We start from the raw sequence: 27484 nt of genomic DNA, 5'->3' as shown, positions 1-27484 counted from the left end.
ACCCAATCTCTGTCCTTTCTTTCTCTGTCCATTTTTAAAGGCACAGATGGGGGCTCCATGCATGTGTGTGTGTGTGTGTACTGCTTCATATACACCCTGCTCTCTGTCCAGCTAACCGGCTGTGGCCCAGTCAGGAGTTTCTGGTCAATTGCGCACATGAGTAGCCAGATGCTCTGGGTGAGCTCTTTGACCACAGTCTGAGATCTTTAAAGGAAAAAAAGAGATCTTTATTTGCCAAAAGACAATCTTAATTTACTAGAGCACAAGGACACTGGAAAATTATATCAAAACACTACAGAGTATTACAGGAATGGGGGCAGGGGAAGAAATATATGAAAGTAACTAAGTTACATGCACTGGCACTCCATTTTTTTGAATGGATGCAAGCCCTCTGGAACCTTGAAAAATAGAGGCTGGTCAAAACAGACTACTCCCAGTTCTCTGACCTGCATGTTTCTAACAGGATGTTCAGACCTTTTTAACCCTTTCTGTCCCATCCAGGAAGGTTTCCCTTTGCCCTATCATGAAATTTTGACTGCATCCCATGTGAGCCTCTGCACCCTTTCTCCAATACCATTAAGGCACATATCCCAAACCTTTATGGTCTAACTCAGGACATCCAAATAGCTATCTACCTTGCCCTTTCCTGACGGGCGGGCAGATGATTTTCGTCATACTGCCTATTTGTCTCCATAAGGGAAATTAATTCCTTCTCAGCTGGCAGTCTGAAAGTTTATAGTTCCATTCCCAGAGAAGGAATGTTTCCCCTGAGATCAAGGCCCCTCCTGAGCATTGATTAAGGAATCCTGCACCTCTTTACAAGAACAGCAGCATAATATTGAGATAGTACTTTGGATCTGTTTAACATTTCTCTTCAAAAATTCAAAATGCCTAGATTATCATTCCTCAGACTCTTCTCAATCCAGTTTTGGAATTTGTGTTATCATGTAGTGATTTGGAATCTGGGCATATGTTGAAGCAAAGAGTTAAATTCAGATTTGGTATTTACACGTTGCCAGTGGCATTTCACTGTATTTGAAGCGACTATGTGAATCGTCCCTTACTTTTTGCTCGATTAAGGAAAGGCTCAGGTCTCTTGGTTTCACTAGAATGCTTAAATATCACTTAAAATTTCATCTGGATCCAGTAGGTATCTGCAGTAAATAAAGTAGAAATATCAATGCCAAATACAAAAATGGGCCTACAGGTCCAATTTATTGCAAATCCAGGTGATATTGGGGGAGGGGTCATAGCAACTTTCAGTAGTCACCGAAGGTTTAACGACTTTTTGTTAAAACCTTTATTTTGTTCATAGGCACAGCATTCTGCAGTGAAATGTCCCCTCCATCAGTAACTGCAGGTGACACGGGAAAGGCAGCCCATCAGATATTAACCAGCAGTACAGAAGAGAGTGTGAATAACCCTGAAAAGCAAAGACCAAAAATGGATAAAGATTCAAAGTCAAATGCTAAAACTGCTCAGGCTTCCATCGCTTCCTCATCAGCATCTCCTTTCTCATCTTCTTCTGCCTCATCTGTACCTACTCACAGCTCCTTTGTCCTGCAGACCCCTCAGTGCTCCATGACCAAAGTGTCCCAAAAGCCTCCTATAGTGTACCTGCCTAAACTGGTATATGACATTGTTACCTCTGCTGACAGCACAGGACTTCCTAAGTCATCGTCACTCTTACCTTACCATTCTGTGATGTGGGCAAGTTCGTTTCGCCCACTCATGAGCAAAATGATGACCTGCACGGAGCAGTCCCTGTATTATCGCCAGTGGACAGTCCCCAAACCAATCCATATGGATTACAACAACAGGAATGAAGGCAGGATGGACACCTTCCATCCAAGGAGGCTGCTGCTGAGTGGGCCACCACAGGTGTGTAATAAAGACAGGGTAATTATTCTCATTTTATTTTAATTAATTGAGTCTCACTATTGCATGAGGACATAAGGATTACCTTATTGTATTGGGCCCTAGGTCCTGTCTATAACAGCATTCTGTTTTCAACAGATAGGACCTAATTTGTGGGTTGAATTGTGTAGTCTACCAGTGAAAAGGGCTGGTATCTGAGGATCTTTCCAGCAGCCTCAGGAAAGGTGATTCTCCAGGAAAGTTGATTCCTGGGACTGTGGGACTCAATCTGGACCCACATGGTCAGAGCACTTCACTGAGGAGGGAGAAGGAGTTAGAATCCCCTATTTGCTAGGGTTTGCAGAAAAATGAAGAAGAAGGGTGATTTTGCATCTTTCTCTCTCCTTAGAAAAGCCTCCCCAACCTGCATGGTTATTAGTCCAGCTTTCCAAGAGTCAAAAGAGACTGTTGAGGGGAGGGAGAGAATGTAAGACTCACAAACCTTATAAGGGCAGATCACTGGAGCCAACCCTCTGGAAGAACATAAGCAGAGCATGACATTGATAACTTTAATTTATGTTGTCAGCATCTGGTAATCAATGACACATCTTCAGTCTTCTGTGCAGTCCCACATTGGGACTTACAATGTATGCCTAGTACATGTGTTTTAGTATAGTAATAAGAGTAAAGGATAGCTATTGTCTTGTGTGCGTGTGTTCCTCTTTTTCCCCAAGGTTCACACTTTTTTTTTTGCACACACACTATATTGTTTAAAAATGCTGCTGTTTTATTGCTTTAAGGAGCTCCTTTTTATTGGTTCTGAAATGCTACTTGTACTTTTTCCTTTAAAAAAGAAAGCTAGTTCCCTGTGTAAGCACCAAGTCATTACTGACTCATGGGGTGATGTCACATCGCAACATTTTCTTGGCAGACTTTTATGGGGTGGTTTGCCATTGCCTTCCGCAGTTATCTGCACTTTACCCACAGCAAGCTGGGTATTACCAGCCTCAGAAGGATGGAAGGCTGAGTCAGCCTTGAGCTGGCTACCTGAACCCAGCTTCCACTGGGATCAAATTCAGGTTGTGAGCAGAGCTTGGACTGCAGTACTGCAGCCTACCACTCTGCACCATGAGACAACTTTTTTCTTAAGGGAGCTGGGTTTTATCTACTTTTAAAATTTTAACTGCTCTATTGTTCTCAGTGCTTTAAAAGGTTGTTTAAAATGAAGACATATTGGTGTTTTTCTCTGTTGTTTTAAATTTACTCCCAGTCTTCAATGTTTTACTTTCATTGTGTTTTTAATTGTTTATAAGAATGTTATTAACTGTAAGGTGCCTGTAGAATCAGTCTTGATTGAGAGAGTGCAGGCTGTAACTATACACTAAACAATTGACTTTGCTTGATTATGTAATGGTGGATCCCACTTTTTGCAGCACTCCTGATAAAGTGCACAGACCGTTGAGATGTTCTTGCACATGTTCAGACATCCAGGGGGTAGGGGTGGCAGATATGATTACACTCCCCAGTATACTTTTGTAATTCATGAGTTTGAACAATTGAAAAGGGAATAACAGGAGTGACATGCAGAGAGAATGTGTCATAAGTGGGCTTTGAATTGGACTGTGTTAGTCATTCAGATATCTGGTACCCCCCAAAAGGCGAATAGTTGTATAGTTTCTGATGTGTATATTTACAGATAGGAAAGACAAGGGCCTATCTGCAGTTCCTCAGTATCTTGTCTAGAATGCTTATTCGATTGACTGAAGTGGATGTTTATGATGAAGAGGAGATCAATACTGGTAAGTTTTTCATGTAGAAATCGTTCCTCTGGGAAACAACTTTCAATTATCTTGTTAATTGCCAATGAGACAGTTTTATTGCTCTCTTTAAAATTTGCAATCCCGTGTTATTTCCATGAACTTAAACCCCTTAACCAAATTTCATGCAATTAATCAAATCCTTTATATATATATATATTTTTAAAAAAATCTTATTTCATGATGTAATATTTTTTTTCTCTTTATTTACTCCATTGACCTCTTGATGGATGTTTTCAGTCACACAATAATGTGCATCTGTTTTTTCCTGCTGGAAAGCTGGCATTGCTTACAATCTATCTGTCTCTAAAAAGACACAATTTTGAGGCACTTACAAATCTTAAGATGTATTTTATATGATTGGAAAGTTCAAAGTATTCAGATTTGCTAGAAAACATGCCTAGTATGTGAAATGGACAGCAGCCATACAAACGTTGCAACTGTGCCACTTCTGAATCATAAACCAAGGTGACTTTAGGGGAAGGAGACTAACATGAACAGGCAGTTTCTGCAAATCCTTTGTTTTAGACTGTATACCTTGTATACCCTGAGCAACTCCATCTTGTCTGGATTTTCACCGTAATGAACTGACTTCCTTCCATCCTCATTGAATAATGAATTTCACATTCATTTATGCACTTACTGTGCGTAATGTAATAGTGTGATGATAGTGTGCATTGCAGGAGGTTGATTTCCTGTTCACTGCCCAGGTATCCAGCCAATTGCAGCATCGCCTTTTATGCAGAATTTTACTTAATTATTGCACATTTCTTAAACTTCCCTTTCGTTCTTGATGTGGCAGATCTCAAAGAAGAGTCAGGCCAATATTACCACCAACCAGGGGATGCATGGCCTGACCTAGAAACAATGAAAAAATTGCCCTTTGACTATACTATCCATGATCCAAAATATGAAGATGCAAGTCTGATTTGTTCCAGAATTCTTATGAAGAATGAAGGTCAGGCTTCTTATTTTATTAGGGTTTTTGAAAGCAAAACTGAGGGACGTACTTGCTTTGCTACAATAAAGAAATACAGTTGGAATGTTCATTGGTATAACAACCATAACTGTGATGCATCAACAACTGAAATGCAATTGAGTCTGCATAATGGTTTGGATCCAATGGCATATTTCCATGGATGGAAGATTTTGTCACCGTGCTGTAGCACAAAAAGCTCTCTGGATTTATTCCTCAAGGGCCCCCAAGAACAGCAGCAGGAGGAGGGCAAAGAAAGTCCCACTCTGTGCGGAGAAATATTTCCATCCTTGAAAATGCTCGGCTGGATCCAAGCCAGTGTATCTGGGATAAATAGTCACTAAATGTAAGAGCCAAATTAATCCAGATGACAGTCAGATTCACAGTAGCAACCAGTACTGCTGCTTTTCTGTTTTTCCCAAGCAATGTACCCATCATAGCTCCCACTGTTGTCACATCTATCAACTCTCCCCAAATCTCTCCATTCTGCCTTTCTCTCGTGAGCCCACATCTTGTTCTTTCCTTTACCCAGTCTGATCTCTATTCCTCATGGGGGTCACACAATTGAAGGTCACATAGTTCTCTTCCCCCGCCCCCCAACTGCCTCCTCCCCAGCTTTCTTCTGTCCTACTCTCTTGTGTTCCCAGCATGTAGCTGGGAATAAATAAAAAGAAAGGGACTAAACTGAACTAGCCAAAACTGCCTTTCAGCTGCAAGTAAACAACATGTATCTGCTGAGCCATTGGCTGCAAATGATCAGTAAATCTCTGCAGAAGCAAGCACATTCTGTTTTGTGGGATACCACTAGAGGGAGCAAGCAAACGTTCGTTTTCTAAGAAAAAATATACCTTGTCAACAATAAGCATTGCAGTCAGGGTTTTTTTTTTTTTTTTTTTTAGCAAGAACACAGAGGAACTCAGTTCCAGCTGGCTTGAAGCCAGAGGGTGTGACCTAATATGCAAATGAGTTCCTGCTGGGCTTTTTCTACAAAAAAGCCCTGATTAAAGTATTTTAGAGCAAAGAAAATATAAAAAATGCATGCTTAAAAAAACTTGTCTGCTTGCATGGTTTATGTAAACAAGACTGGAAAACAGTGTCAAACATTTATTCAAAATAATATTTTTGACAGTAAAAACAATTTAGATCACCATGCTTCTTGTGAAAATTTATTTTGGGACAATCTGGATTGAAAATTTGTAGCCACTGTAGGTTTGCTGAAACAAGGCTGTGAATTTAGCAGCAGCAATAGACTCAAACGTTAATTCATCATTGGCCTGATTCCCACACACTGAACAGTCCAAACCCTTCTGTACAGACAGATCAGCAAACAGAAAACAAGAGGACTTGTATATGCGCCGTCAGACCACTCGGATGAGGTTATCCAAATATGCAGCTTACAACACTTATCATCACTGTGAACAATGCCACCAGTACATGGGCTTCAACCCCAGGTACCAGGTAAGGTGGATAAAATCAAATGTTCCAAGTACAAAAGAACCCAACTAGCTCCTTGCAAGCTGAACTAGTGGCACAAGATATAAGGTTAAGGTGTGTGGGAAAGGGCTTGATGCAGTATTCCACCGATGGATATGTGGGGAAACTGCTGAGTTATTTCATTCTTAGCTTACCTGTTTTAGATATTTATTTATTTACTTATATTTCGATTTATATCCCACCCTTCCCACCAAAGTGGCTCAGGGCGGCTTACAACATATAAAATCTAACATAGGTTTAACTTTAAAAACATTGATTTACAACAATTTAAAACAGTAAGATAATAAAACATATAAAACAGCGGTCTGTCGAAATGTTACACTACAGCCTTCCAAAGTTTCCAGTGTCAGTTAGTTATAAGCCAGCCGGAAGAGGACTGTCTTGCAGGCTCTGCGGAACTGCCCAAGGTCCCGCAGGGCCCTCACCTCTTCCGGCAGCTGGTTCCACCAGCAAGGCGCTGTTACCGAAAAGGTCCGGTCTCTGGTAGATTTCAGACGGGCCTCCTTTGGCCCGGGGATTACAAGCAGGTTTTGAGAACCCGATCTCAGTACTCTCTGGGGAAATATGGTTACTTTACCTTTCCCAGAACTTTCTTAGAAGCAGTTTACAGAAAAAAATCTCCCCAAATTAAATAATGATAAAACAGGCTCCAAATAGTAAACACATCATAATATCAAGCAGAAAAAAATCATTACCAGCTTACTCACAACATAACACTCAGGGGGAGCTCAGGAAATACTTGGCACACTTTAGTGCTCAAAAACTTTTCTTTCACAAAACCTTTACTTTTCTGATTAAAGACCACACAGGGAGGCAACATAGTTACACCCCTTGAGGGAAGTTGTTCCAAGTTAGAGCTGCTACAAGGAAGTATCTGCTGCTTACTATAGATAACTTCACTTCCTGTGCAGAGGAAAAGAAGACAAGGTGGTGATCTCAAAAGGCAGATGGATCCCTAGGGGAAGAGGTGCTGTGTATGTTGCAGTCTCTTACATGTGTGCTTGGCACATTACCTCTGCTTATTTTATTGTTGTTATTATTTATTCAATTTATGAATTGCCTATTGCCTGCTAGTGTAAGGCTCTAGGCAACTTACAGACAATAAAGCAATTTATTAATGAAGCAATTTTGAAGTGATTTATGAGGAATTCTGGATTAAATGGGGATTGGAATTCTGCAGACGTGCCATCAAGCCTGGAGAAATGTGTCCTGCCCCTTTAATAGAGGGTAGAGATATAAAAATGGGCAGCTGAAGGTTTTCATGGAGGTAAATAGAATCACCACTACGCCTTTGTTTTCCTCCAGGCTATTGGCAGCCCTGGAATCCAGGTCTCCTTGGTGCTAGTCCAACATTCTATGCCAGGGACCTCTTGAAAGAACTTTGTGACAGGTTAGCCAGCTGCAGCCTTTCCTGGGCAGAAAAGATCTGGCCACTGAGAAGCATCTCATGGTCATATCTTGATTAGATTACTGCAAGGTGCTCGGGGTGGAGGGGCTGCTCTTGAGAAGTATTCAGCAACTTCAGTTGCCGCAGAACCCTGCAGTCAGGATGTTTTGGAGTGATTTGTCAGTACCGTATCACTCCAGTCTTGGCCCATCTGTGCTGGATTTCCACCTATTTCCAAGCACAATTCAAGGTGCTGGTCTTGACCTTTGAAGGTAAAGGTAGTCCCCTGTGCAAGCACCAGTCGTTCCCGACTCTGGGGTGATGTCACATCACGACGTTTCATGGCAGGTTTTTTTTATGGGGTGGTTTGCCATTGCCTTCCCCAGTCATCTGCACTCCCCCCCCAGCAAGCTGGGTACTCATTTTACTGACTTCAGAAAGATGGAAGGCTGAGCCAACCTTGAGGCAGCTACCTGAACCCAGCTTTCTCCAGGATCGAACTCAGGTTGTGCAACTTTACCACTCTGCACCACGGGGCTCTCTTTAAAGCCCCCCTAATCCCTTACAAACCTAGTCACTATCGTCTTCTCTTGACATCTTTCAGCAGCAGGCGAAGCCTTTTTTTTAAAAAAGTGAAGACTTTTTTTTATATCGTTTAGTGTTCCCATCGTGATCCCCCCTGCCTTATTATTTAATTGTTGTTTTTCTTTTTATGTATATTTAGCTTTGGTTTTAATAATGTGTGTGTTTTGTTTGCTTAAATGGTTTCTAAGATCTGGTTTTATTGTGCATGTTTTTAATCCAGTGCCTTGATGGCCCTGATGCTTTAATACACGGGATGTATCAGTCATGGGTGGTAAAACATACTATAAATTTTTATCTGGAGAGAAACCAGAGTATGTAATGCTAAGGGTGTGTGTGTGTGTGTGTGTAAGAGCCAGGCTGTACTGCAAGATGAGTTACCCTTTTATCACATTTCCTCTGCAGCTTTATGAATCTACTTTGCATGCGTTTGCATTTTCCTATTCAATGCTTGGAGAGGAGATCCAGCTTCACTTCATCATCCCAAAGTCCAAGGAGCACCATTTTGTCTTCAGCCATCCAGGGAGACAGCTAGAAAGCATGAGGCTGCCACTTGTCACAGATAAGGTAAATTAACACTAACACAAAGCATGTATTGAGTTTAGGTGTTTGTTTTATAGGGTCCAGACCATGCGTTGCCTTCACTGTCTTGGTTCTGCTGCCAGACTGAGAAGAAGACATATAATCTCTCTGCTGATAGTGAAGAAGACATGTAATTTCTCTGCTGTATAATCTCTCTGCTGATAGTGAAACAACATACCTGTGGGTTGCCTGGAAAATAGGTCTCTAACTCACCTAGTGCAAATTGACACATTCTGCATCTAACACCCCCCCACACACACTTTTCATGTGAAAATGCAAATAATTGTGCTAGGAGATCTGCCTACCATCATCCACAGAAAGGGATCTTTTGTTTTTGTTCTGTTTACTCATCTTAAATGGGTGCCATTGTTACTGTTCCCTGATCAGCCGTTTGTTTTTGCGGAAAAGGGTGGGTGGTTGATCAGGCCAGCAATCTTCTCCCAACCCCAAAATTGCTTTCATATATTTGCTTCTAGAATGGCACCAAGGGAGTTAATGGGCACCAGACAAAGGACTGGATTTGACCCTGGGGCCTCTAGTTGCTGACACTTTTATAGTCAAATAACTTGCTTATTTCTAAAAATCTTAATGTCCTGTCCCTTTGGCTCTCTTTTGCCCCAATTTATTTCTTTAGATACTTAGACTCCACTTTTCTCCACAGTGAGGACCCAGAGTGGAGTTCCAAGTTTCTGGGACAGTATTCACAAAGGGAGAATGTGTTTTTTCCTCATCCACCTTTGTCCCAGCAACTTGGGGCAACTTAAGAACCTGTTTTGCATCAGGCACTGACACTTAACTAATCCAGTTCAGTATACATTATATTATGTTTTCTATTCTGGTGTACGAGGATCCTGGGTGACCCCGGTTCAAATCCCCAGGTCTGCCATGGAAGCTTGTTGGGTGACCTTGGGCACATCACATACTCTCACCCTGGCTGGAAACGGAAACCTTTATTAGGCATTTGGTCTCTCAGCCTGGTTTGCCTCACAGGCTGTCGCTGTGAGGAAGTGAAGGAGAGGGCAGGATATAAATCAAATTAACCAAACCAATGTTCAAAAAGCTGATTTGAGTCTCAGCTGGGGAGAAGAGTAGGATATACATAAGTGCCAGTGCATTTTAAAACCAAAGCTACAGACTTTGGACTTTGACAACCATGCCTCCAAACAACCTATCTTTTCTCTTCCCCCCTCCTCCTTTTGTGTCCTTTTCATTTCAGCCTGATCTTGAAAGCTTGCATTTTGTTTTGTTTGGTCAAAATACAGAATATTACAAGATTCTTATTTTTAAAATTAGTCTGTATACCGACACTTGCAACCTTCATCTGTTTAGTTGTCAATTTCCCATCACCCTCATTTCCTTTGTTAATGTTAAATCAACACAATAACACAGAGATTCCTACTTTTATATAGGGCCAGGATTATATAAAGAGCCCTACATTCACTCCCACAACTGGACGTCACGAGCATGGACTATTTAACCTTTACCACGCCATGGATGGGGCCAGCCATTTACATGTCTTAGTTGTCAAAGAATATGAAATGGCAATATACAAAAAATACTGGCCCAATCACATCATGCTTGTCCTGCCAAGCATTTTCAACAGTGCTGGAGTGGGTAAGTACTATCCACTGAAAGAGTCCTTGAGGTGAATAAAGAAGGGATGCACACTTGACAGTGCAGCTCTAAGCATAGTTATGCCTTCTGACTTCCATTGAAGTCAGTGAACTTAGAAGGGTGTAACTCTGCTCAGGATTGCACTGTGAATCAGTTTAATAGATACATTAACTAACTAGAAATTTAGTTATAAAGCTGCATCATATTACGTAAGGCTGTTGGTTATTCGAAATCTTTATTCTGGTTGGTTGTGGCTTTCTAAGTCTTGGGGAGAAAAGTCCTTTAACTGGAGATGCCAGAAACTGAACCGAGGACCTTCTCCAGGCAAAACATCTTCTTTGCCACTCAGCCTTGGTTCCTCCCATGAGATAATTTTAATTTGTTAGAAGAAATTTTAATTGCTTGGGCTTAGAAACTTGTTTCCTTTGAAATGGTGCTCCAAAAGGAATGAAAAAGAAAATATTGTTGTTTTTTGGCAATGAATTGTAACTTTGTTTATTAAGCCATAGTGTATCTCATACTTATTATCACAGCAAGACATCTATGTTGAGGTTTGATTCATATCCAAATGTTTTTACATTTAATTGGGTAATTAAATTTTATTTCAGTTTAATTGGTTGATTAATTAGTTATTGATGATTCAGTTCCAAGTTGGTGGTCAGTCAATCAAAACATTTTAGTAAGTTGGCAGCCCTAGAATGAACCATTTATATGTTGGAGAGATATTTATATAGCAAAGGATTTATAATAAAATTAAGCTTGCATTTATCCCCCTACAGAGTGTAATTTGCTTCTTTGGTTAAAATTTAGGTGCCGCTCATTTCCTGATAAAAGAGCTGTCTTACCATAACTTGGAGCTTGAGCGTAATCGACAAGAGGAACTAGGGATTAAGCCTCAAGATATTTGGCCTTTCATTGTCATTTCAGATGACTCTTGTGTCATGTGGAATGCTGTAGAAATTGATTGCTCAGGCGAAAGAAAAAGGTAAAAGCTAATTTCTTTGGGGTTGGCATAGCAATTACTGGTCTTTCAAACCATCTGATTTGTATGTCTTTTCCCAATCCCTTCCAGTGAATATACATGGACTGAAAGGAATGTCTCCTTGAAGCAAATTCTCCAGCATATTGAATCAACTCCCAACATCACCCACTACGCCTTGATTGGGATGAGGAAGTGGTCGAGTAAAACCAAGAGTGGGGAGATCAAGGAGCCATTCTCTTGTTGCCACATTCATGACTTTGTCATGCTGAATGTGGACCTGACACAGAACGTTCAGTATAACCAGAACAGGTGAGCCAACCAGGAGAAGCAATCAAGGGTGGCAGTACATTCATTGATTGTCTCTGGCTTTATATGCAAAAGTAATCTGTGGTCCATCTAGATTTCCTGAGGTGTATTGTAGTACTGTAGGAGAAGAAGAAAAGTTGGCTTGTATAGCCCACTTTTATCCTAAGGAATCTCAGTGGCTTACAACTGCCTTCGCTTCCTCTCCCTACAACAGGCACCTTGTGAGGTAGGTGGGGCTGAGAGTGTTCTGAGAGAACTGTGACTGGCCCAGAGTCACACAGCAGGCTTCATATGGAAGAGTGGAGAATCAAACCTGGTTCTCCAGGTTAGAGTCCATGGCTCTTAACCACTACACCATACTGGCTCTCTGTAGTATAATATACAACCATAAATGCTTGTTTACTGGTCACATGTGTTAGTTTTGAAGGATGCACTTAATGTTTTGCACACCATGGCATATATGAAGCACCTTTGGTCTATGTCAGATCTAAAACTGCAGCTACAGACTGGCAGCACCTCTTCATGGTCTCAGGCAGAGGTCTTTCACATTACCTACTGCCTGGTGCTTTTAACTGGAGATGTGAGAGATTGATCCTGGGACCTTCTGCATGCAAAGCAGAGGTTCTTCCACTGAGCCACAGCCCCTCCCCTTCTATCATTGTAAGTCTTCTGTCTACAAGAGGGCAAATCCACAGGTGCAGCCTAATCTACCTCACAGGGTTGTTGTGAAGATAAAATGGAGGAATGGAGAGCCAAGTAGAAGGGCTCCGGAAAAGCAGCATAAAAATCTCCAAAATAAAATATCCAAAAGTTGCACATGAAGCAACTTATGTACAAAAGCTCACAATGCCCAGATGCTTCATCAGACTGTAAAACAAAATATTGCAAGAGTGCTAATGTTTTAAGTAAAAAAATTGTTTGTCTGCACCCCCTTTATACAGTTTATATGTCTGCTACCTGGCATTACATCTTATGACACGCATGGCCCGGCTTGACAAGGTCTTATTTATGCCAAATCTGGCCCTCATAACAAATGAGTTCAGCACCCCTGGTATAACATGTAGTTAGGTCCTCAGTTTCTTTTGATGCTTTCTGAAATGAAAACACTTCCCCACGTTTCTTTTGGAAGAATTGTTCTGTCTACGAAATTGCTTTTTCCAAAATGCCATAGTTTGGGATATTCCAGGCCTGCTTATTTGTGACCCTCCTGACCAGTTACAGCCCACAGGCCATGTAGGGTGACATGCAAGGAGACTGACAACCATCCTGGTTTTGCTACTGGGCAGCAACAAAAAACAGGCTTATCGAGCTCTTGCTGAGGGCTGCAAAATTTTGCTTAGGGGTTCACAAATTGTGCAGCAGTGGGAGAGTCCCAGTTCCTACGTTTTCTTCCCTGTAGTCTTTCTTCTTACAGATGCCATCTTTTGGACCAGCACTGTAAACTCCTGAAGGTTTATAGCTGAACATTCAGAACACTGATTCTCTTTTACAGTCAGATCTGACACCTGAACAAGGTTGTTCAATGAAAACTGGCATGTTTCCCACTGATATCACTGCAAACCACTGGGTCATTGCTTTAGTTTCTGCAATATCTCAATCATTGTGGTATCTACTCAATTTGAGATTATATCTAATATGGGTTTTGTCTTAAATGTGTGTCTTCCTTGTACCTTCCAACAGATTTATGTGTGATGACGTGGACTTCAACCTGCGTGCCTACAGCGCAGGCCTATTGATCTGTCGGTTCAATCGATTCAGTGTTATGAAGAAACAAATCACAGTGGGTGGACAAAGGTCCTTCCATATTAAGTCAAAGGTGAGACTTGATAAATATATTTGATTGCTACTGTTGGTAAAGGAGTGTGCCTTCTTTTGAGGTTTTCTGAGGTTGAGCAGTGATGTTATCTGACATGTCCTGTATTTAGGGATAGACTGTTTGGACATCTGATCTATTATTTAAGAGACATTAGAGTGCTGTGTTCAGTGTCATCCCAATGTGGGCCTGCCAATAAAAACAGCCAAGTTCTTTTTCATCTGGCAATAATATTTACTCAGACTTATATGCGTTATTTTTTCCCACCCCCACTAGCAGAACCCAATGATCCGGAGTGGGAAAACAATATGGAGATGTGTAATGTCTGACTAAACACTACAGAGACAGATAGAGACCTCAACAGAGGACTGCCATTTTCAGTGGCAGACCCATATCAAGCAGCAGGTGTAGTTCTGCCTTCAGAATTACAGTGCTGATAACATTCATACAGAAATAATTGAAGTGCCCTTGTCAGTAGCCTTTCTAGAGGCTTTAAACAGCAGAAACAGATTTTCCAATGCCAACGTTTTCTCAGTAAGCCTCAACCTCCTCTTGGGAACTTGTGAGATACAAAGACTGGCAAATAGAATTGATATGATCTCAAGGAAAGCAGTGATGTTTGTAGGACCACAGTATCATGTATCTAATTCCCTTGATGGCCCCACCATTCAGATCAAAAACTCTACACAGTGGGGGCACTGAGAAGTGTAATGTTTCTGTAAACTTGAGGAAACCTGCAGAATTGCCATAAACTTTTAAAAAGGGGTTTACCCACACAAATGCTGAATGACATCTTGTGTACCCTATACAACATCACTGTCACACACACACAGCCCCTCTTGGATACAGTGTACTGTGGAATTTACTAAAGGGCTTAGACTGCTTTTGAGTGCATTTGGTAAATGTTGCTTTCCTTGATGCATTGAAAAATGTCCATGAGTCCATCAGCAAATTCACCATTATACTCTTTCTGAGGCAGGGGGCTTTGGCAATAATATGGGATTATGTAACAGCCCCTAAATACTGAACTTGATCTTGTGATATTGTTTCACAAGAGATTGGCAGCCATTTTGAGGTTGCTAAGCAACCCTGAATGCCAAGAGGGGTTCAGTGAAAATGTGGCTGGGAGGAAATGAGAGAAGGAAGCAGAAGAAATGTGAGGGGAAAGAAATGGTCTGAATAAGAAGTGGGGAAATAACAGAAGCTAAAGCAAATGGGGTGCCAGTAAGCAGGAGCGAGGGTGGAAGAAATGGGAAAAGCACAGGGACGAGGCAAGTGTTGCGGGATGGGACTTCCCCTCTCCCATGAGGACCAAACTAGATGTTAGGAGTTATAACTGTGATGCTTCTACCCTAGCACCTGACTCTCCCCTCAGGCAAATGGCCCTCAAGCAAGAGTGTTGTAGTCCTGCTCAGAAACTAGGGAGGACAGGGTTTTTTTGTGAGGGAACTCATTTGTCACAGCAGAAATCTCTCACTGCTCCCCGACAGCCACTTAAGCAGGGATCAGAGTCTTTCCCTCAGGTGGACTGCCACCACCTCCTAAGCCAAGAGGAGTATCCAAATGAGGCTGCTTTTGTAATCTGAGCAGTAGAGAGGTTCATAGGTAATTGCTTTCTCTTAACGAGTACAGCTTTGTTCTATTGGCAAGACTTTAGAGTAAACAGAGATTATAGGACGGATACACATAAAGAAATTAGATGGGGAATATTGCTAACCTATTTGGAGTTTACAGATCCTGATCAGCTGATCTCTCCTCCCCACTGGGCGAATCAAATGTATATATGAGTAAAGAGGATGTTCTTTGCAATGGTTAAACTTCCCCCACAGTCACATACATATGCGCAGATGGGACAGCTCCTTTTCGGGTCTGTCTCTCACATTTGTAACAACAACAACAAGAGATTGGATTTATACCCTGCCCTTCACTTGGAGTCTCATAGCAGCTTACAATTTCCTTTCCCTTCCTCTCCCCACAACAGACACCCTATGAGGTAGGTGGGACTGAGAGAGCTCTTTCAAGAAACTGCTCTTAGAGAACAGTTCTGAGAGAACTTGTTTATGACTCAGTGTCACCCCAGCTAGACCAGGGGTGTCAAACATACTGCCTGCGGGCCTTTTTTTTTTTTAAACTCAAAGTTTTTTATTTTTATTAACAAGAAAAGGTTTCCATATATGAAATACAATATTACAATATTTTGAACATCAAAAAAACAATAATCCAGAACACACTCATCCATCCACACACACAAGCCACGAGAGGACAAAGAGGAAAAAAAAAAGGGGGGGGGGGAAGGTTAATTGTATTATCTTCAGCTACCCCAAGCGCCACATCCTAGATTCTTAGGATGGTCATTAGTGATGGCAAATGTACTCAATACAAAACAAAATTTAGGTATTTCACTGGCATTTTGTTCTTTTTTGACAGATTAGCATTCACGTGTTCAAAAAATTTAAAACACTTTTCAACAAAAAAACCTCCAGCCTTAGGGTTATCACTAAGTGTAAGTTGAGAGGCTATTTTGTCCTGTATAATCATTTCCCATACCTTTTGAAACCACCGAGTAATAGAGGGGACCTCTGCCTCTTTCCAAGACTTTGTGAGCAAGATTTTGCCTGCCAATATTAGAAGGGAAATAAGTTCCTTTTTTTGCTTGGAGTATTTATTAGATGGCCAGTAGTTAAGCAAAATGGATTCTGGAGTCCGAGGAATAGTTTCATTAACAATGATCTCAATTTTGCTAATCAAGGTATTCCAAAAATCTTGAATTTTCTGGCAGGACCACCAGCAGTGGAGAAATGATCCAATTTCCCCACAACCTTTCCAACAAAGAGGATTATAGCTTTTACTTGCGTGGCTGAGGGAAAGAGGAGTCCAATACCACCTTGAAGTTAATTTGAATTGTTGCAGTTTAAAATTTGTGCAATGGGATTTGCAGATTGAAGACGTCCAGATCGTGGACCATTGGTCTTCTGATAGATTAATAGAGCAGTCTTTGCTCCAAGCGTTTTGTTGTGCTGAAGCCGACGAATAATTAGTTTTTCAAAAACATTTAACTGGCTTTCGGGTATCATAACAGGAACAACTTTATTTAGCACGTCATAAAGTTGATGATACTCATACCAGGGAATTTTGAGCCTATATTTGGATTCCAATTGTTCACGTGTAAGCAGATGGCCTTTGGAGCTGACATCTGAAATTCTAAGGATGTTGTGTTGTCGCCAAATTTCAAATCCCCCCTTAGACATTCCTGGAGGAAACCAAGGCTGATCCAAAAAGACCATTACTGGAGTGGAGGGCTGGACTATAAGATTTCTAAATTTATCCCAAATCTCCAAGGTGCATCTCAGAAAAGGGTTGTTTAACACTATTTTACTTCGTTCAGCTCTAGTATTCCAAAGGAATTCATTAAGACGTACAGGGTGCACACTTACAGATTCGATTTGAATCCATGGCAGCTGGTATTCTTTTCTGGCATAAAGTAAAACATTACGAAGCTGGGCTGCCACATAGTAGCTGTTCAAGATTGGTGCAGCCAAACCACCCTTAGCCGTAGGTTTAGACAGGACCTGATATGATATCCTTGTTTTCTTATTATTCCATATAAAAAGGGAGAAACATTTTTGCCATGGTTTCATATTGTTGCTTTTTATAGGAATAGGAAGATTTTGGAATAAGAAAAGAAACTTAGGTAGAACAAAGGATTTTAATAAGTCAATTTTCTCTATCAAATTAAGCTGAAGCTTAGTCCATTTATTCAAATTGGTTTTGGTGGTTGTAAGAAGTTGTTTATAATTTGCTTCGAATAATTTAGATTGGTCCAAAGGTATGTAAATGCCCAGATGGCGCCATCATTTGGTAACCCATTTAAAGGGAAAAGAAGATTCTAAACGTTGGTAGACATCTGGAGGAAGGTGAATCGGGAAAATCTCCGATTTAGACATGTTGATGGTAAAGCCTGAGAACTCCTTAAATGATGTTAAAGTTTGCATTAATTTGGTTAACGAATGTAAAGGGTTGCTCAAATAAAAAACAGTGTCGTCAGCAAAAAGGCTGATTTTGTGGGAGATACCTCTCACCATAATACCTTCAATATCAGGATCCGACCGTATTGAGTGGGCCAGAGGTTCCAACGAGATGGTAAACAAAATTGGAGAAAGCGGACATCCTTGTCGTGTGCCTCTTGATAAATGAATTTCGTCCGATCTGTGATTGTTGATAGTTAATTGTGCTTTCGGGTTTTTGTAGATAGCCGAAATGGAATTTAGAAAATTTGGGCCAAATCCCATGTAGTTTAAGACAGCCTTTAAATAACTAATTTCTAACATATCGAACGCTTTTTCTGCGTCCAGAGAAAGAATTAAAGAAGGTATTTTAGATGTCTTGCCAAAATAGATTGAGGGTTCTCCTAATATTGTCTGAGATGGAGCGTCCTGGAATGAATCCTGCCTGGTCAGAATGCACATAAGAACAGATAATTTTATTTAGTCTGCGGGCCAATATAGTTGAAAAAATTTTGAAATCATGATTCAGAATTGAAATCGGTCTGTAAGATTTGGGGTTTTGCTTATCCTTGCTTTCTTTGTGTATCACAATCATCTTGGAATCCTTCCATGAATCTGGAAGTACACCAGTTTTCATAGCAAGATTGCAAGTTTTTAGGAAAGGCTGTAAAACGTCAGAACTAAACTTTTTATAAAATTCCACTGGGAATCCGTCTTTCCCTGTAGCCTTATTGTTTTTTATAGAGGATAATGCCTCCATAATTTCAGATTCCGAGATTGGTCTGTCCATGAAGTCAGCATCCTCTTTGGTTAATTTTCTGTCAAAATTAGTATTTTTTAAAAACGTTTTAAAATCTAAGTTGCTATCCACAGCGGATGAGTAGAGAGTAGAATAGTATTCCTGAAACACGCCAGTGATTTCCTTAGGAGGGACATAAACCTCTCCTTTAGATGAACGTATAGAATGAATTATTGTTGTTTCCCTCTGTTGATGCAACCTAGACCTCAAGAGTCTGAGGGATTTTGAAGTTTTAGTAATAAACTTCTGCTTCAAATATAGCAATTTTTTTTGTATGTCTGACGTTTCCAGCAGTTCTAATTTGTTTCTTTCAAGTGAGAGTTTTTTTAAGTATTTCTTTCCCCCGTATTTCATGTGTTTCTTTTCCAATTCATCAATTTTAAGTTGTTGCTCTGAAATAGCTTTACATCTGTTCTTATGGCATGCTGCTGCAATAGAAATTAAATTCCCTCTGAGGACAGCTTTAAATGCATCCCATATCAGATGTTGTGACACTCCGCAGTTGCCATTGTGTAGAAAATAGTCTTGTATTGATTTTCTAACTTTCTCACAAACGCTCTCCTTAGACAAAAGGAGTTTGTTTAGTGACCAAGTTGGGCCTTTATTATCAGAGTCAACAAAAGACAACACCCCAGATACCCAAGAATGGTCGGAGATTGTTCTAGAGCCTATGTTTGCATTGTCAACAAATTTTAAAAGATTAGGGGATATTAAGATATAATCAATTCTAGAATAGGAATTGTGGGTATGAGAAAAAAAGGTATAGTCTCTTGCTCCTTGGTTTAGTGTCCTCCAGACGTCTACCAAGTTAAAAGAAAGTAAAAGATCATATAAACCTGACTTCTTGGGAGGAGTACGCTGAGATCCTGTACGACCCGATTTATCCAGGGCTGAATCAACAATGTAATTAAGGTCACCTCCGATGATAAGCTCTCCCTGCCTGAATCCCATCAGTTCAGAAAAGGTTTCCTCCAGGAATTCCAATTGGCTACTGTTTGGTGAATAAATAGATGCAATTGTTATTGGTCTGCCGTTTAGAATACCTTTGACAAATACATATCTGCCTTTGGGATCAGCTTTCGTATCTTGCACACTGAAAGACACAGATTTAGAAATTAGAATTGCTACTCCCCTCGCTTTTGAAGTGCCTGCAGCTTGGAAAATCTGGTCATACCATCTGGAATGCAATAAGGAGGAGGTTTGCTTTTTTGCGTGGGTTTCTTGGAGGCAGACTATCTGAGGTCGCTCTTTGGCCAGAAGATTAGAAATGCGAGCTCTTTTAATAGGGTTTTTAAACCCTCTGCAGTTCCAGGTGAGAATTTTGATATCCCTAGACATGGTGAGGCTAAAAAATAAATAAGTAAAAAATTAAATAGAAAAATTTATTAAGATGTGCTAGCTATTGCAGATTTGGCTGTGGTGACCTGGAGCGACTTGCAACAATAACACTTAAAATAAAGAGATTATAAATGTATATGTATTGAAAGGTAGAAACACCACAAGGGAAAGGGGAAATGAATGTAAAGAGGAAAAAGCACACACACACAGCACGAAACAAAAACAAAACAACCTTTACCTTTCCTAACTACCTTGTAGGAAGGTAAACTATGGTTAATTTAACTTAGAAAGAGAAAACAAAATCCAAACCCCCCCCCCCCCCCTAATTCGGGTAACGTTTCGAAACCTCTTTTAGACAAAGAGGTCAGGGAAAACCCTATTAATTTTCCCTATTTTGAAACTTCCATACTCCTTCCAGGAGGGCGCAAATAACCTTCAATAAATAATTAAGATCCTAACTCCCCCTCCTTCCCCATTATAAATATTAATTAACAAACTCCAGCAGATATTAACTATAATAATGGTATCCATCAGTATTCACACTTTTGTAGCATAGATGCCTTTCAAGGGCATTAATAAGTAAATATAGAACACATATACAAAAACAGATTCATTGTTAAACCAACTCTTGTTTAACGTGATTGGTTACTTCAGGTCCATGGAGCCTTTAAATATAGCTGTATAGGCTAGAAGATTAAGGCCACAATATCAGTTAAAGCTCCAGCACATGTTAGAAAAATAAAGTGTCTTCACAGTTTACTCTATATGAAAACTAGCTTGTAACCACAGGAAGTCTAACTTAGACTTGTAGCTGGGCATTGGTATGCAAGTCTTGCAACACGAAGATATGCTTTTAAAAGTAATAAAAATTGATTTTAAACTTTAGGAACTGTGAAACATTCTCAACAAGTAGTATCCACTTATCCTCCCGCCACAAGTGAGATATTGCAGCAAGGAGAGGAGCAAGTACAGACTTACATATATTTAGGCATTCAAGAAGTTATATATATATACACACATATATATATGTACATATATATACATATATATATATATATATACATATATACATACATATATATATATATATACACACACACACACACACACACACACACATGCAAGCACATATATATACACACCCATGTACACCCACAAATATATTTTGTAACAAGTTGATTAACTATTGTAGAGGCAGAACATTGATTAAGTTGGTAGTTAATGACATATCAAACAAAGGAAAGAAAAAATAAGTTTAGTTTTTTTTCATTTCTACCTGGAGGTATTAGAGACCAATGTTAAATCCAGATTTTTAGATCATGCCTCAACCACAAGCCTCTTAGTAAATATGCTAACATTGAGCCTCCAATCAGCTAGAGTATTCACTTAAGTAGAGGAAAAAACATCATAAAAACACAACAGATCATGAATTCAGGGCTCACTATTTGAGTAGTAAACTCTATCTAATGTCAATAGCAGTAGAGACTATAAAGAAACAGCGAGCCAAGAGAGAGAGAAAAAAAAGGGACGGAGCAGAAGCCTTGCTGCTGTCAAAGCTGAAGTCGGTGCTCTGTCGTCAAAGCCTCTTCCGACCCCCCTGCGCATTGGTGTGCTGGCTAGTTGTAGACACGAAGGTGCTCCCGGCCAATCTCCCGTCAGTTGGAGTCATTAAGGGACCCACAGACCAGGAACAGTGACAACGAGCAGTAAAGAGTTAAGAGAAGAGGTGTTCATGCAGCTCCATTTGTATCAGGCGTTTGGTCTCTTGGTGCCGGAAACAGCTTCCACAGGTCTGCCTTCTCTTCCGGAGTGAGTGTGAGCGATAAGGCGGCCATTAATCCGATCCCTGACTGCGCATCATGAGCTCTATGTAGGATGCCATTTTTATAAAGCAAAATCTCAGATGTTGGACTCCACCAGAATCTCAAGTTGTTTATGTGTAGTTTATGCGTAATAATCCTCAGATTGCATCTTTTTTCCAGCGCTTCAGGAGATAAGTCCAGAAGAAAGAGCACTTTTTTCCCATTGTACATTAAGTCATCACTCTGTCTTGCCTTTTGTAAGATCATTTCTTTGATTCTGGGATTTGAAAATTGTACCAGGATGTCTCTATTAAAGTTGCTTCGCAACAATTTCCTAGATCCCAGCCTCTGTACTCTTACAATGTTGTTTGCCATATTTCCTTGGAACGAGAGCTTTTCTTGCAGCCAGCCCGCTATGAGAAGTAACAGATCACTTTTTTCTTCAGCCCCCTCATCAATCCCACGTAGCTTCAGGTTGAAAGATCTCCATTTATTCTCCAAGATTAATATTCTGTCCTGAAGCTTGTTTTCATTACTTTTGATGTTGACAAGCTCCGTTTTGATGGACAACCCCAGCTCCGCTGATTGTTCCGCTATTTTGGCGGTAGTGGCGAAGTCTTCAGTTAGTTCTTCCATCTGAGCTTTTAAAGGGCTGATATGCTCAGCTATAGTGTCTTTGAAGTATTTATGGATATCAAGTCGTAGGAGATCAAGGTCTCTACGACTAATTGGGCCATCTTCTTTACAAACGGGAGTCACTGGGGAAATAGGCTGGTTGGAAGGAGCGGGAGCAGGGCTGAGCGCCATTTTGCACGCGGTTGGGGAGCAGAAGTCTGGGCCACTGACCTTGTTTGGATTTTCTGGCGAGAAGTAGTCGGAAACTGCAACTTTTTTTCCCAAAGTTTGCTTCTTTCTTTGTCGCACCGTTTTCCCTTTTGATTTAGTTGTCATTGGAGTTTGTAGAGTCTTTCAATTTGTTGAAAGGGGAAGGAGGTATACGGAGCTCGTTTATTTCGCGTCTGCCATTGCCTCACGACGCTCCGCCCCCTCCTGCGGGCCTTTTCAAGTGACAAACCAGGCCCCTCCCATGGTCACTTTTGCACAGGAAAGGGACAAAACTGGTCACACCGTGTGGCAGCGGCCCTTTTAAAATGGCCCCAGTGGCAGCATCTGCTGCTCAGACTCATGAATGCTGTTACATTGTTTGGTCCTCAGTCTTTGTAGGTCACCAGCTGGTAAAACCTGTTCAGAAAGGTATTACCTTTGGATTCTTCATTTTATATCATTTTCAGGAACATCTCTATGTTCGTATAAGAAACTCAGGGCCAAAAGTCCCTAATGACTGTAGTCAAGCAGGTATTGCTTCATGCTATTTAAACCCTTTGAACTGACTTTGAAATCCATTTGTATTGTGGATATGTGAGCTTAGACAGGTACTTGGGGGCTGGATGAACAACATTAATCTCTGTCATTACTGTTTTCTTTTCAGGTGTCAGATAATCCAGTTTCTATTGCTCCAGCACAGTACATCTGTGCTCCTGATAGCAAGCACACCTTCTTGGCTGCTCCAGCTCAGCTACTACTGGAAAAATACCTCCAGTACCACAGCCATCGCTTCTTCCCTCTCTCGTTGAAGAATTATTGCCACCCAGTGCTCTCTGTAGACTGTTATCTTAATTTAGGACCACAGGTAATCAGCTTCGGGGGCTTGAAAGCTGCCTTTGGCTGGCTGTACAATATCTGAGTTAGGCTATCCATGTTCTTGCTGTAGGAAGTATTAAGAGTCAATGCCTGATACAGCTAGCCAAACAATTCTGTATATATGGGGAATGGTTGACAGGCTTTTGTCTGCATTAGGTCTTTGAGAACTGTTAATCCCTGGGTGTTACTAAATTACTGGGAATGGAATGAATGGCTTCTCTTTATTGGGGACAAGTCTGGTCACACCGTGTGGCAGCGGCCCTTTTAAAATGGCCCCAGTGGCAGCATCTGCTGGTCAGACTCATGAATGCTACAATATTTAGTTTGGTCCTCAGTCTTTGTGGGTCACCAGCTGGTAAAACCTGTTCAGAAAGGTCTTACCTTTAGATTCCTCATTTTATGTCATTTTCAGAAACATCTCTGTTTTCGTATAAGAAACTCAGGGCCAAAAGTCCCTAACGACGATAGTCAAGCAGGTATTGCATCATAGGGGAGTATTTTAACAAAACAAATAGAATAATTGATAATTATTTATAGAATGGCATATTGCCATCGCAGGTTTCCACTATAGTGCTCTCTTTCTCTCTGTATATATCTGTATATATATCTATATATACACAGACACACTGTTAGCCACGTGTGGTCCGCATCTGCAGATTGCTAAATCTCCGGATTGGGGCCACATGGAGGCTAAAGAGATTTTTCTAGAAATTTGGTGGACTTCCCAAGTTTGCAGAAAAAATTGAAATAAAAAATAAAATATATTTGCGGGGGGGGGGGGTTAAATCCCCCTCAGATCTTACCAGATGAGTAGCTGCTCCAAGACGGTCCAACAGCAAATCCTGGCAGCCATCTCTGAGCCTGGTCTCAGAGTTAAAGGAGGAGGAAATGGGCAGCTGTGTCAGGTTTAGCTGCAGCAGAAGTCACTAGCAGCTACACCAGCCACAGAAGGCACTGGCAGCCAGACTGAGCCACTGAAGGCAGTTGTTCTACCTCCACTGAAAAAGGCATCTAATTGCAGTGGGAAGGAATTATTTGTTTGTGGTGTTGAAAGGAACCTTCTGTTGATGCACTGAGCCACAACTTTAATTGCATGGCGCATGGGAAAGAGCCATTAGCTGCATTTGTAGAAGGAAATTTGTTTTTCGCTATGACAAACTTTCCAAAGGTTTGCCTTCATTATAAACACATCCCACATACAGGAAAATCTGAAACAGCAGGAGATGATTCAACATGGTATGATCTTATGCTAAAATACATGGTGCTTTGAACTGAGTAAAATAATTCCTAAATTGTCTTCTCCCCCCTTGCAATTAGATTGCCATTTGCTATGTCAGCTCCCGACCTCATTCTCTGAACATCAGCTGCTCTGATATGGTGTTCAGTGGACTCTTGCTGTACCTCTGTGATTCCTTCGTGGTCGCCAGCTTCTTGAAGAAGTTTCATTTTTTGAAAGGTAAGATGACCATCACTGGCACAAGTTAGTTATTTAGTCAATTTGCAGGCTTTCTACCTTAAAGGTTAAGGTTTCCTAACTTAAATAAAGATAGCCAAAGCAGTTCACAGTTCTCAAACCATAAAATATATGTCCATATGGCACTGGCGGTCTCCCTACAAAGGTGGTTTAAAAATTGTTTTAGAACTTTTGAGGAGGAGGAGTCGTGAGAGCAGAGGGGCTGTTTAGTGTAGTGGGCAGATGTCTCCTGGGAAGAGCTGTAGGATGGAGTGACATATTTACCCAATATTTGTCTCTGCAATGGCAGATTACCTAGTCTAGATGTCAACAAGAACTTGACAGTATTCCAAAGATTATTCATAATGTTATATTCTACAAAAGGAGTACATTTAATAAGCATAATAAATATGATAAGAAATTATTGGCATATTTGGGCAGAACGTAGATCACTGGTGGACCATGTAGCATGTTGAGATTTCCAGGATTCCTGCAAAAAGTGCTGCAGAAGCTGAACATTTCTGCTTACAATAGTATTTTCCCCTTGCAGGATATTTGTCAATTTAAATGATTATTTAATGGAGCAGTGGTGTTTTAATCCTGTCTTGCTGGCTATATCAGTGCTGTTTTTCAAACTTGATTGTGTTATAACTAGTCGTTTGATCACAGAGAGTGAAGGTCCTAAGATAGCTTGTTGCCCCTTTCTGCTGCAGCCTCCCTAAACGTCTGGAAAGTCATGGCTAAAGGGTCAGAGAACCCCTAGCAACACATGGGATGGGGCACAAGACAAGGGCTGCAGCAAGAACCAGCAGGAATTGGCTGTATTGTGAATGCTTCCACTCCTGTCAAGGAGTGGGGGCAGTTGAGACCCCACCAACCGATTTTTTAATCTCTGTAGCTTTTGTAACTGTCAACTGCTTTGTATACCCACACCCAGAAACAAAGATATGAAAGCTGGTGATAATAATACCAAAAATAACAACTCCCACAGGTGCTACCTTATGTGTGATTTGCCAAGACAGGAATTCCCTACGCCAAACCGTCGTCCGACTGGAACTGGAAGATGAGTGGCAGTTTCGACTAAGAGATGAATTCCAAACAGCCAATGCCAAAGAAGACAAACCCCTTTTTTTCCTGACTGGACGACATATTTGATTGGAAGTGATCAGATGTGTCAGTGTGGCACAGAAAACTGACTTCTTTTATACAAAACAAACTGTCAAAATGAACTGAACTTGTTCACACAATGTTGCAAGAAGGGCTGTCATTTAGACAAAAAACGACTTAGGTATTTTGAAATATTTGTATAATATATTTTATTTTACCAATTTTATGTTTATATTTGCGTACAACGTTAGTAACTATTGTAATTTAATGAATTTGGGGAAGTAACTCCTGTATATTTGCAAAGATACTGAGTGACTGCTCCAGTAGGACTGAACTTTTTCTTGTTGTACTACACAGATTGTTTCAAAACTGTGGCATAATTCAGAAATATAGAATTTAGAAGTAGATTTCCTACAACTTTTTTTGTTTATCTAGAGCCAGCATCAACAATGCTATATTTTAGTATATTGCTCCTGATTTATTGATATAGCTATTTTGAACTTTGAGCTAAGAACTAAGGGCAAAATTTATGAGGAAATTCTCCTGTGCAAGTAGCACTCTAAGATGTTAATAGAGGTGCTTTTATCCTAAAAAGTTATACCCTACCTTTCAGTCAATTGATTGCCTAGTTTACAGTAAATTAAAAAAAGACAGAAAACACGGTTTCAGAGGGATGGCGGCTGTCATTCTTAGGATTGCATTGGGTAGGGTGGCCATAATATCTGCAGGCCAGCCAGGGACACCTTGAGGGGGGAATGAATGTGCGCCGCCGGAAACAGGAAGTGACGTCACTTCCGGTGACGGCATGCCACCGCCGGAAACAGGAAGTGATGTCACTTCCTGTGACATCGTTTCCCTGCACCACCTGGCGGAAGCAGGAAGTGACATCACTTCCTGTGACATCATTTCCCCCAAATGCCACTGCCGGAAACAGGAAGTAAAATGAGTACCCAGCTTGCTGAAGGGAAAGTGTAGATGACCGGGGAAGGCAATGACAAACCACCACCTAAAAAGGTCTGCTGTGAAAACGTGAAAGCAGCGTCACCCCAGGGTCAAAAACGACTGGTGCTTGCACAGGGGACCTTTCCTTTCCATTGGTAATAACGGCTAGGAGCACCTTCATTGGAGGCTCATAGAATAAGACCCCCTGGTCCAATCTTTTTGAAACTTGAAGGGTGTTTTGAGGAGAGGCACCAGATGGTATGCTGAAAATGTGGTGCCTCTACCTCAAAAAACAGCCCCCCAGAGCCCCAGACACCCAAGAATTCTCCATTATACCCTATATCAATTCTCCATTACATCCTATGGGAATCAGTCTCCATAGGAAATCATGGAGAGCCCAGCAGACATTTCCCTCTTCCCCTCTGCTTTCTGATGACCCTGAAGCTGTGTGTGTGTACTGTGCCGTCAACTGATGGCAACCCCGGCAAGGGACTTTCAAGGAAAGTGAAAAGCAGAGGTGGTTTGCCATTGTCTTCCTCAGCAGCCTTCCTGGAAGTCTCCCATCCAAAGACTTAACTAAGACTGACAAGATCTAGCTATACCATGCCACCTTCCCTTCCAACGGATGAGTCATATGCCAGTTTCATTTTTCTTCTCCCAAAGTGGAAAACAGTACACCCAGTGTCCAAAGGGGATATAAAGAATTCCTGAAGGTCCCATATCCCAGCAGAATGTTTGTTCAACTGTGTGTGTGCATGTGTGTAAAGTGCAGTCAAGTTGCAGATGACTTATGGCGAAACCAGCAAGAGCTTTCAAGGCAAGTGAGAAGCAGAAGTGGTTTGCTATTACCTTTCTCTGCACAGTTGTCCTTGGTGGTCTTCCAAATGCCAATCCTGCTTAGCCAAAACCTAAAAAGACATTTCTACTT

General features: G+C 41.0%; 1 protein-coding gene across 5 annotated transcripts in view; it reads left to right on the top strand.

Annotated features, from left to right (window-relative positions):
* The window catches only part of GREB1 (growth regulating estrogen receptor binding 1), a 117109-nt gene extending 91090 nt beyond the window's left edge, over positions 1 to 26019 (top strand). For 2 of the 5 annotated variants that reach the window (XM_060233837.1, XM_060233828.1), the window contains exons 22-33: positions 1316 to 1881; positions 3554 to 3656; positions 4477 to 4632; positions 5966 to 6108; positions 8519 to 8680; positions 10105 to 10309; positions 11120 to 11294; positions 11382 to 11600; positions 13278 to 13413; positions 22843 to 23043; positions 24372 to 24510; positions 25499 to 26019. In XM_060233837.1, coding sequence (XP_060089820.1) covers positions 1316 to 1881; positions 3554 to 3656; positions 4477 to 4632; positions 5966 to 6108; positions 8519 to 8680; positions 10105 to 10309; positions 11120 to 11294; positions 11382 to 11600; positions 13278 to 13413; positions 22843 to 23043; positions 24372 to 24510; positions 25499 to 25662 — 2369 coding nt within the window. In that variant the 3' untranslated portion in view covers positions 25663 to 26019. Of the gene's footprint in view, positions 1 to 1315; positions 1900 to 3553; positions 3657 to 4476; positions 4633 to 5965; positions 6109 to 8518; positions 8681 to 10104; positions 10310 to 11119; positions 11295 to 11381; positions 11601 to 13277; positions 13414 to 22842; positions 23044 to 24371; positions 24511 to 25498 lie in introns of all 5 variants that reach the window. The other 3 variants (XM_060233820.1, XM_060233812.1, XM_060233844.1) reach the window with 2 other exon arrangements.
* Positions 26020 to 27484: the final 1465 nt, after the last annotated feature.

Source organism: Heteronotia binoei, chromosome 1 (assembly GCF_032191835.1).
Source record: "Heteronotia binoei isolate CCM8104 ecotype False Entrance Well chromosome 1, APGP_CSIRO_Hbin_v1, whole genome shotgun sequence".
Taxonomy (NCBI): Eukaryota; Metazoa; Chordata; class Lepidosauria; order Squamata; family Gekkonidae; genus Heteronotia; species Heteronotia binoei.
This window is presented reverse-complemented; position numbering and strand designations above follow the sequence as displayed.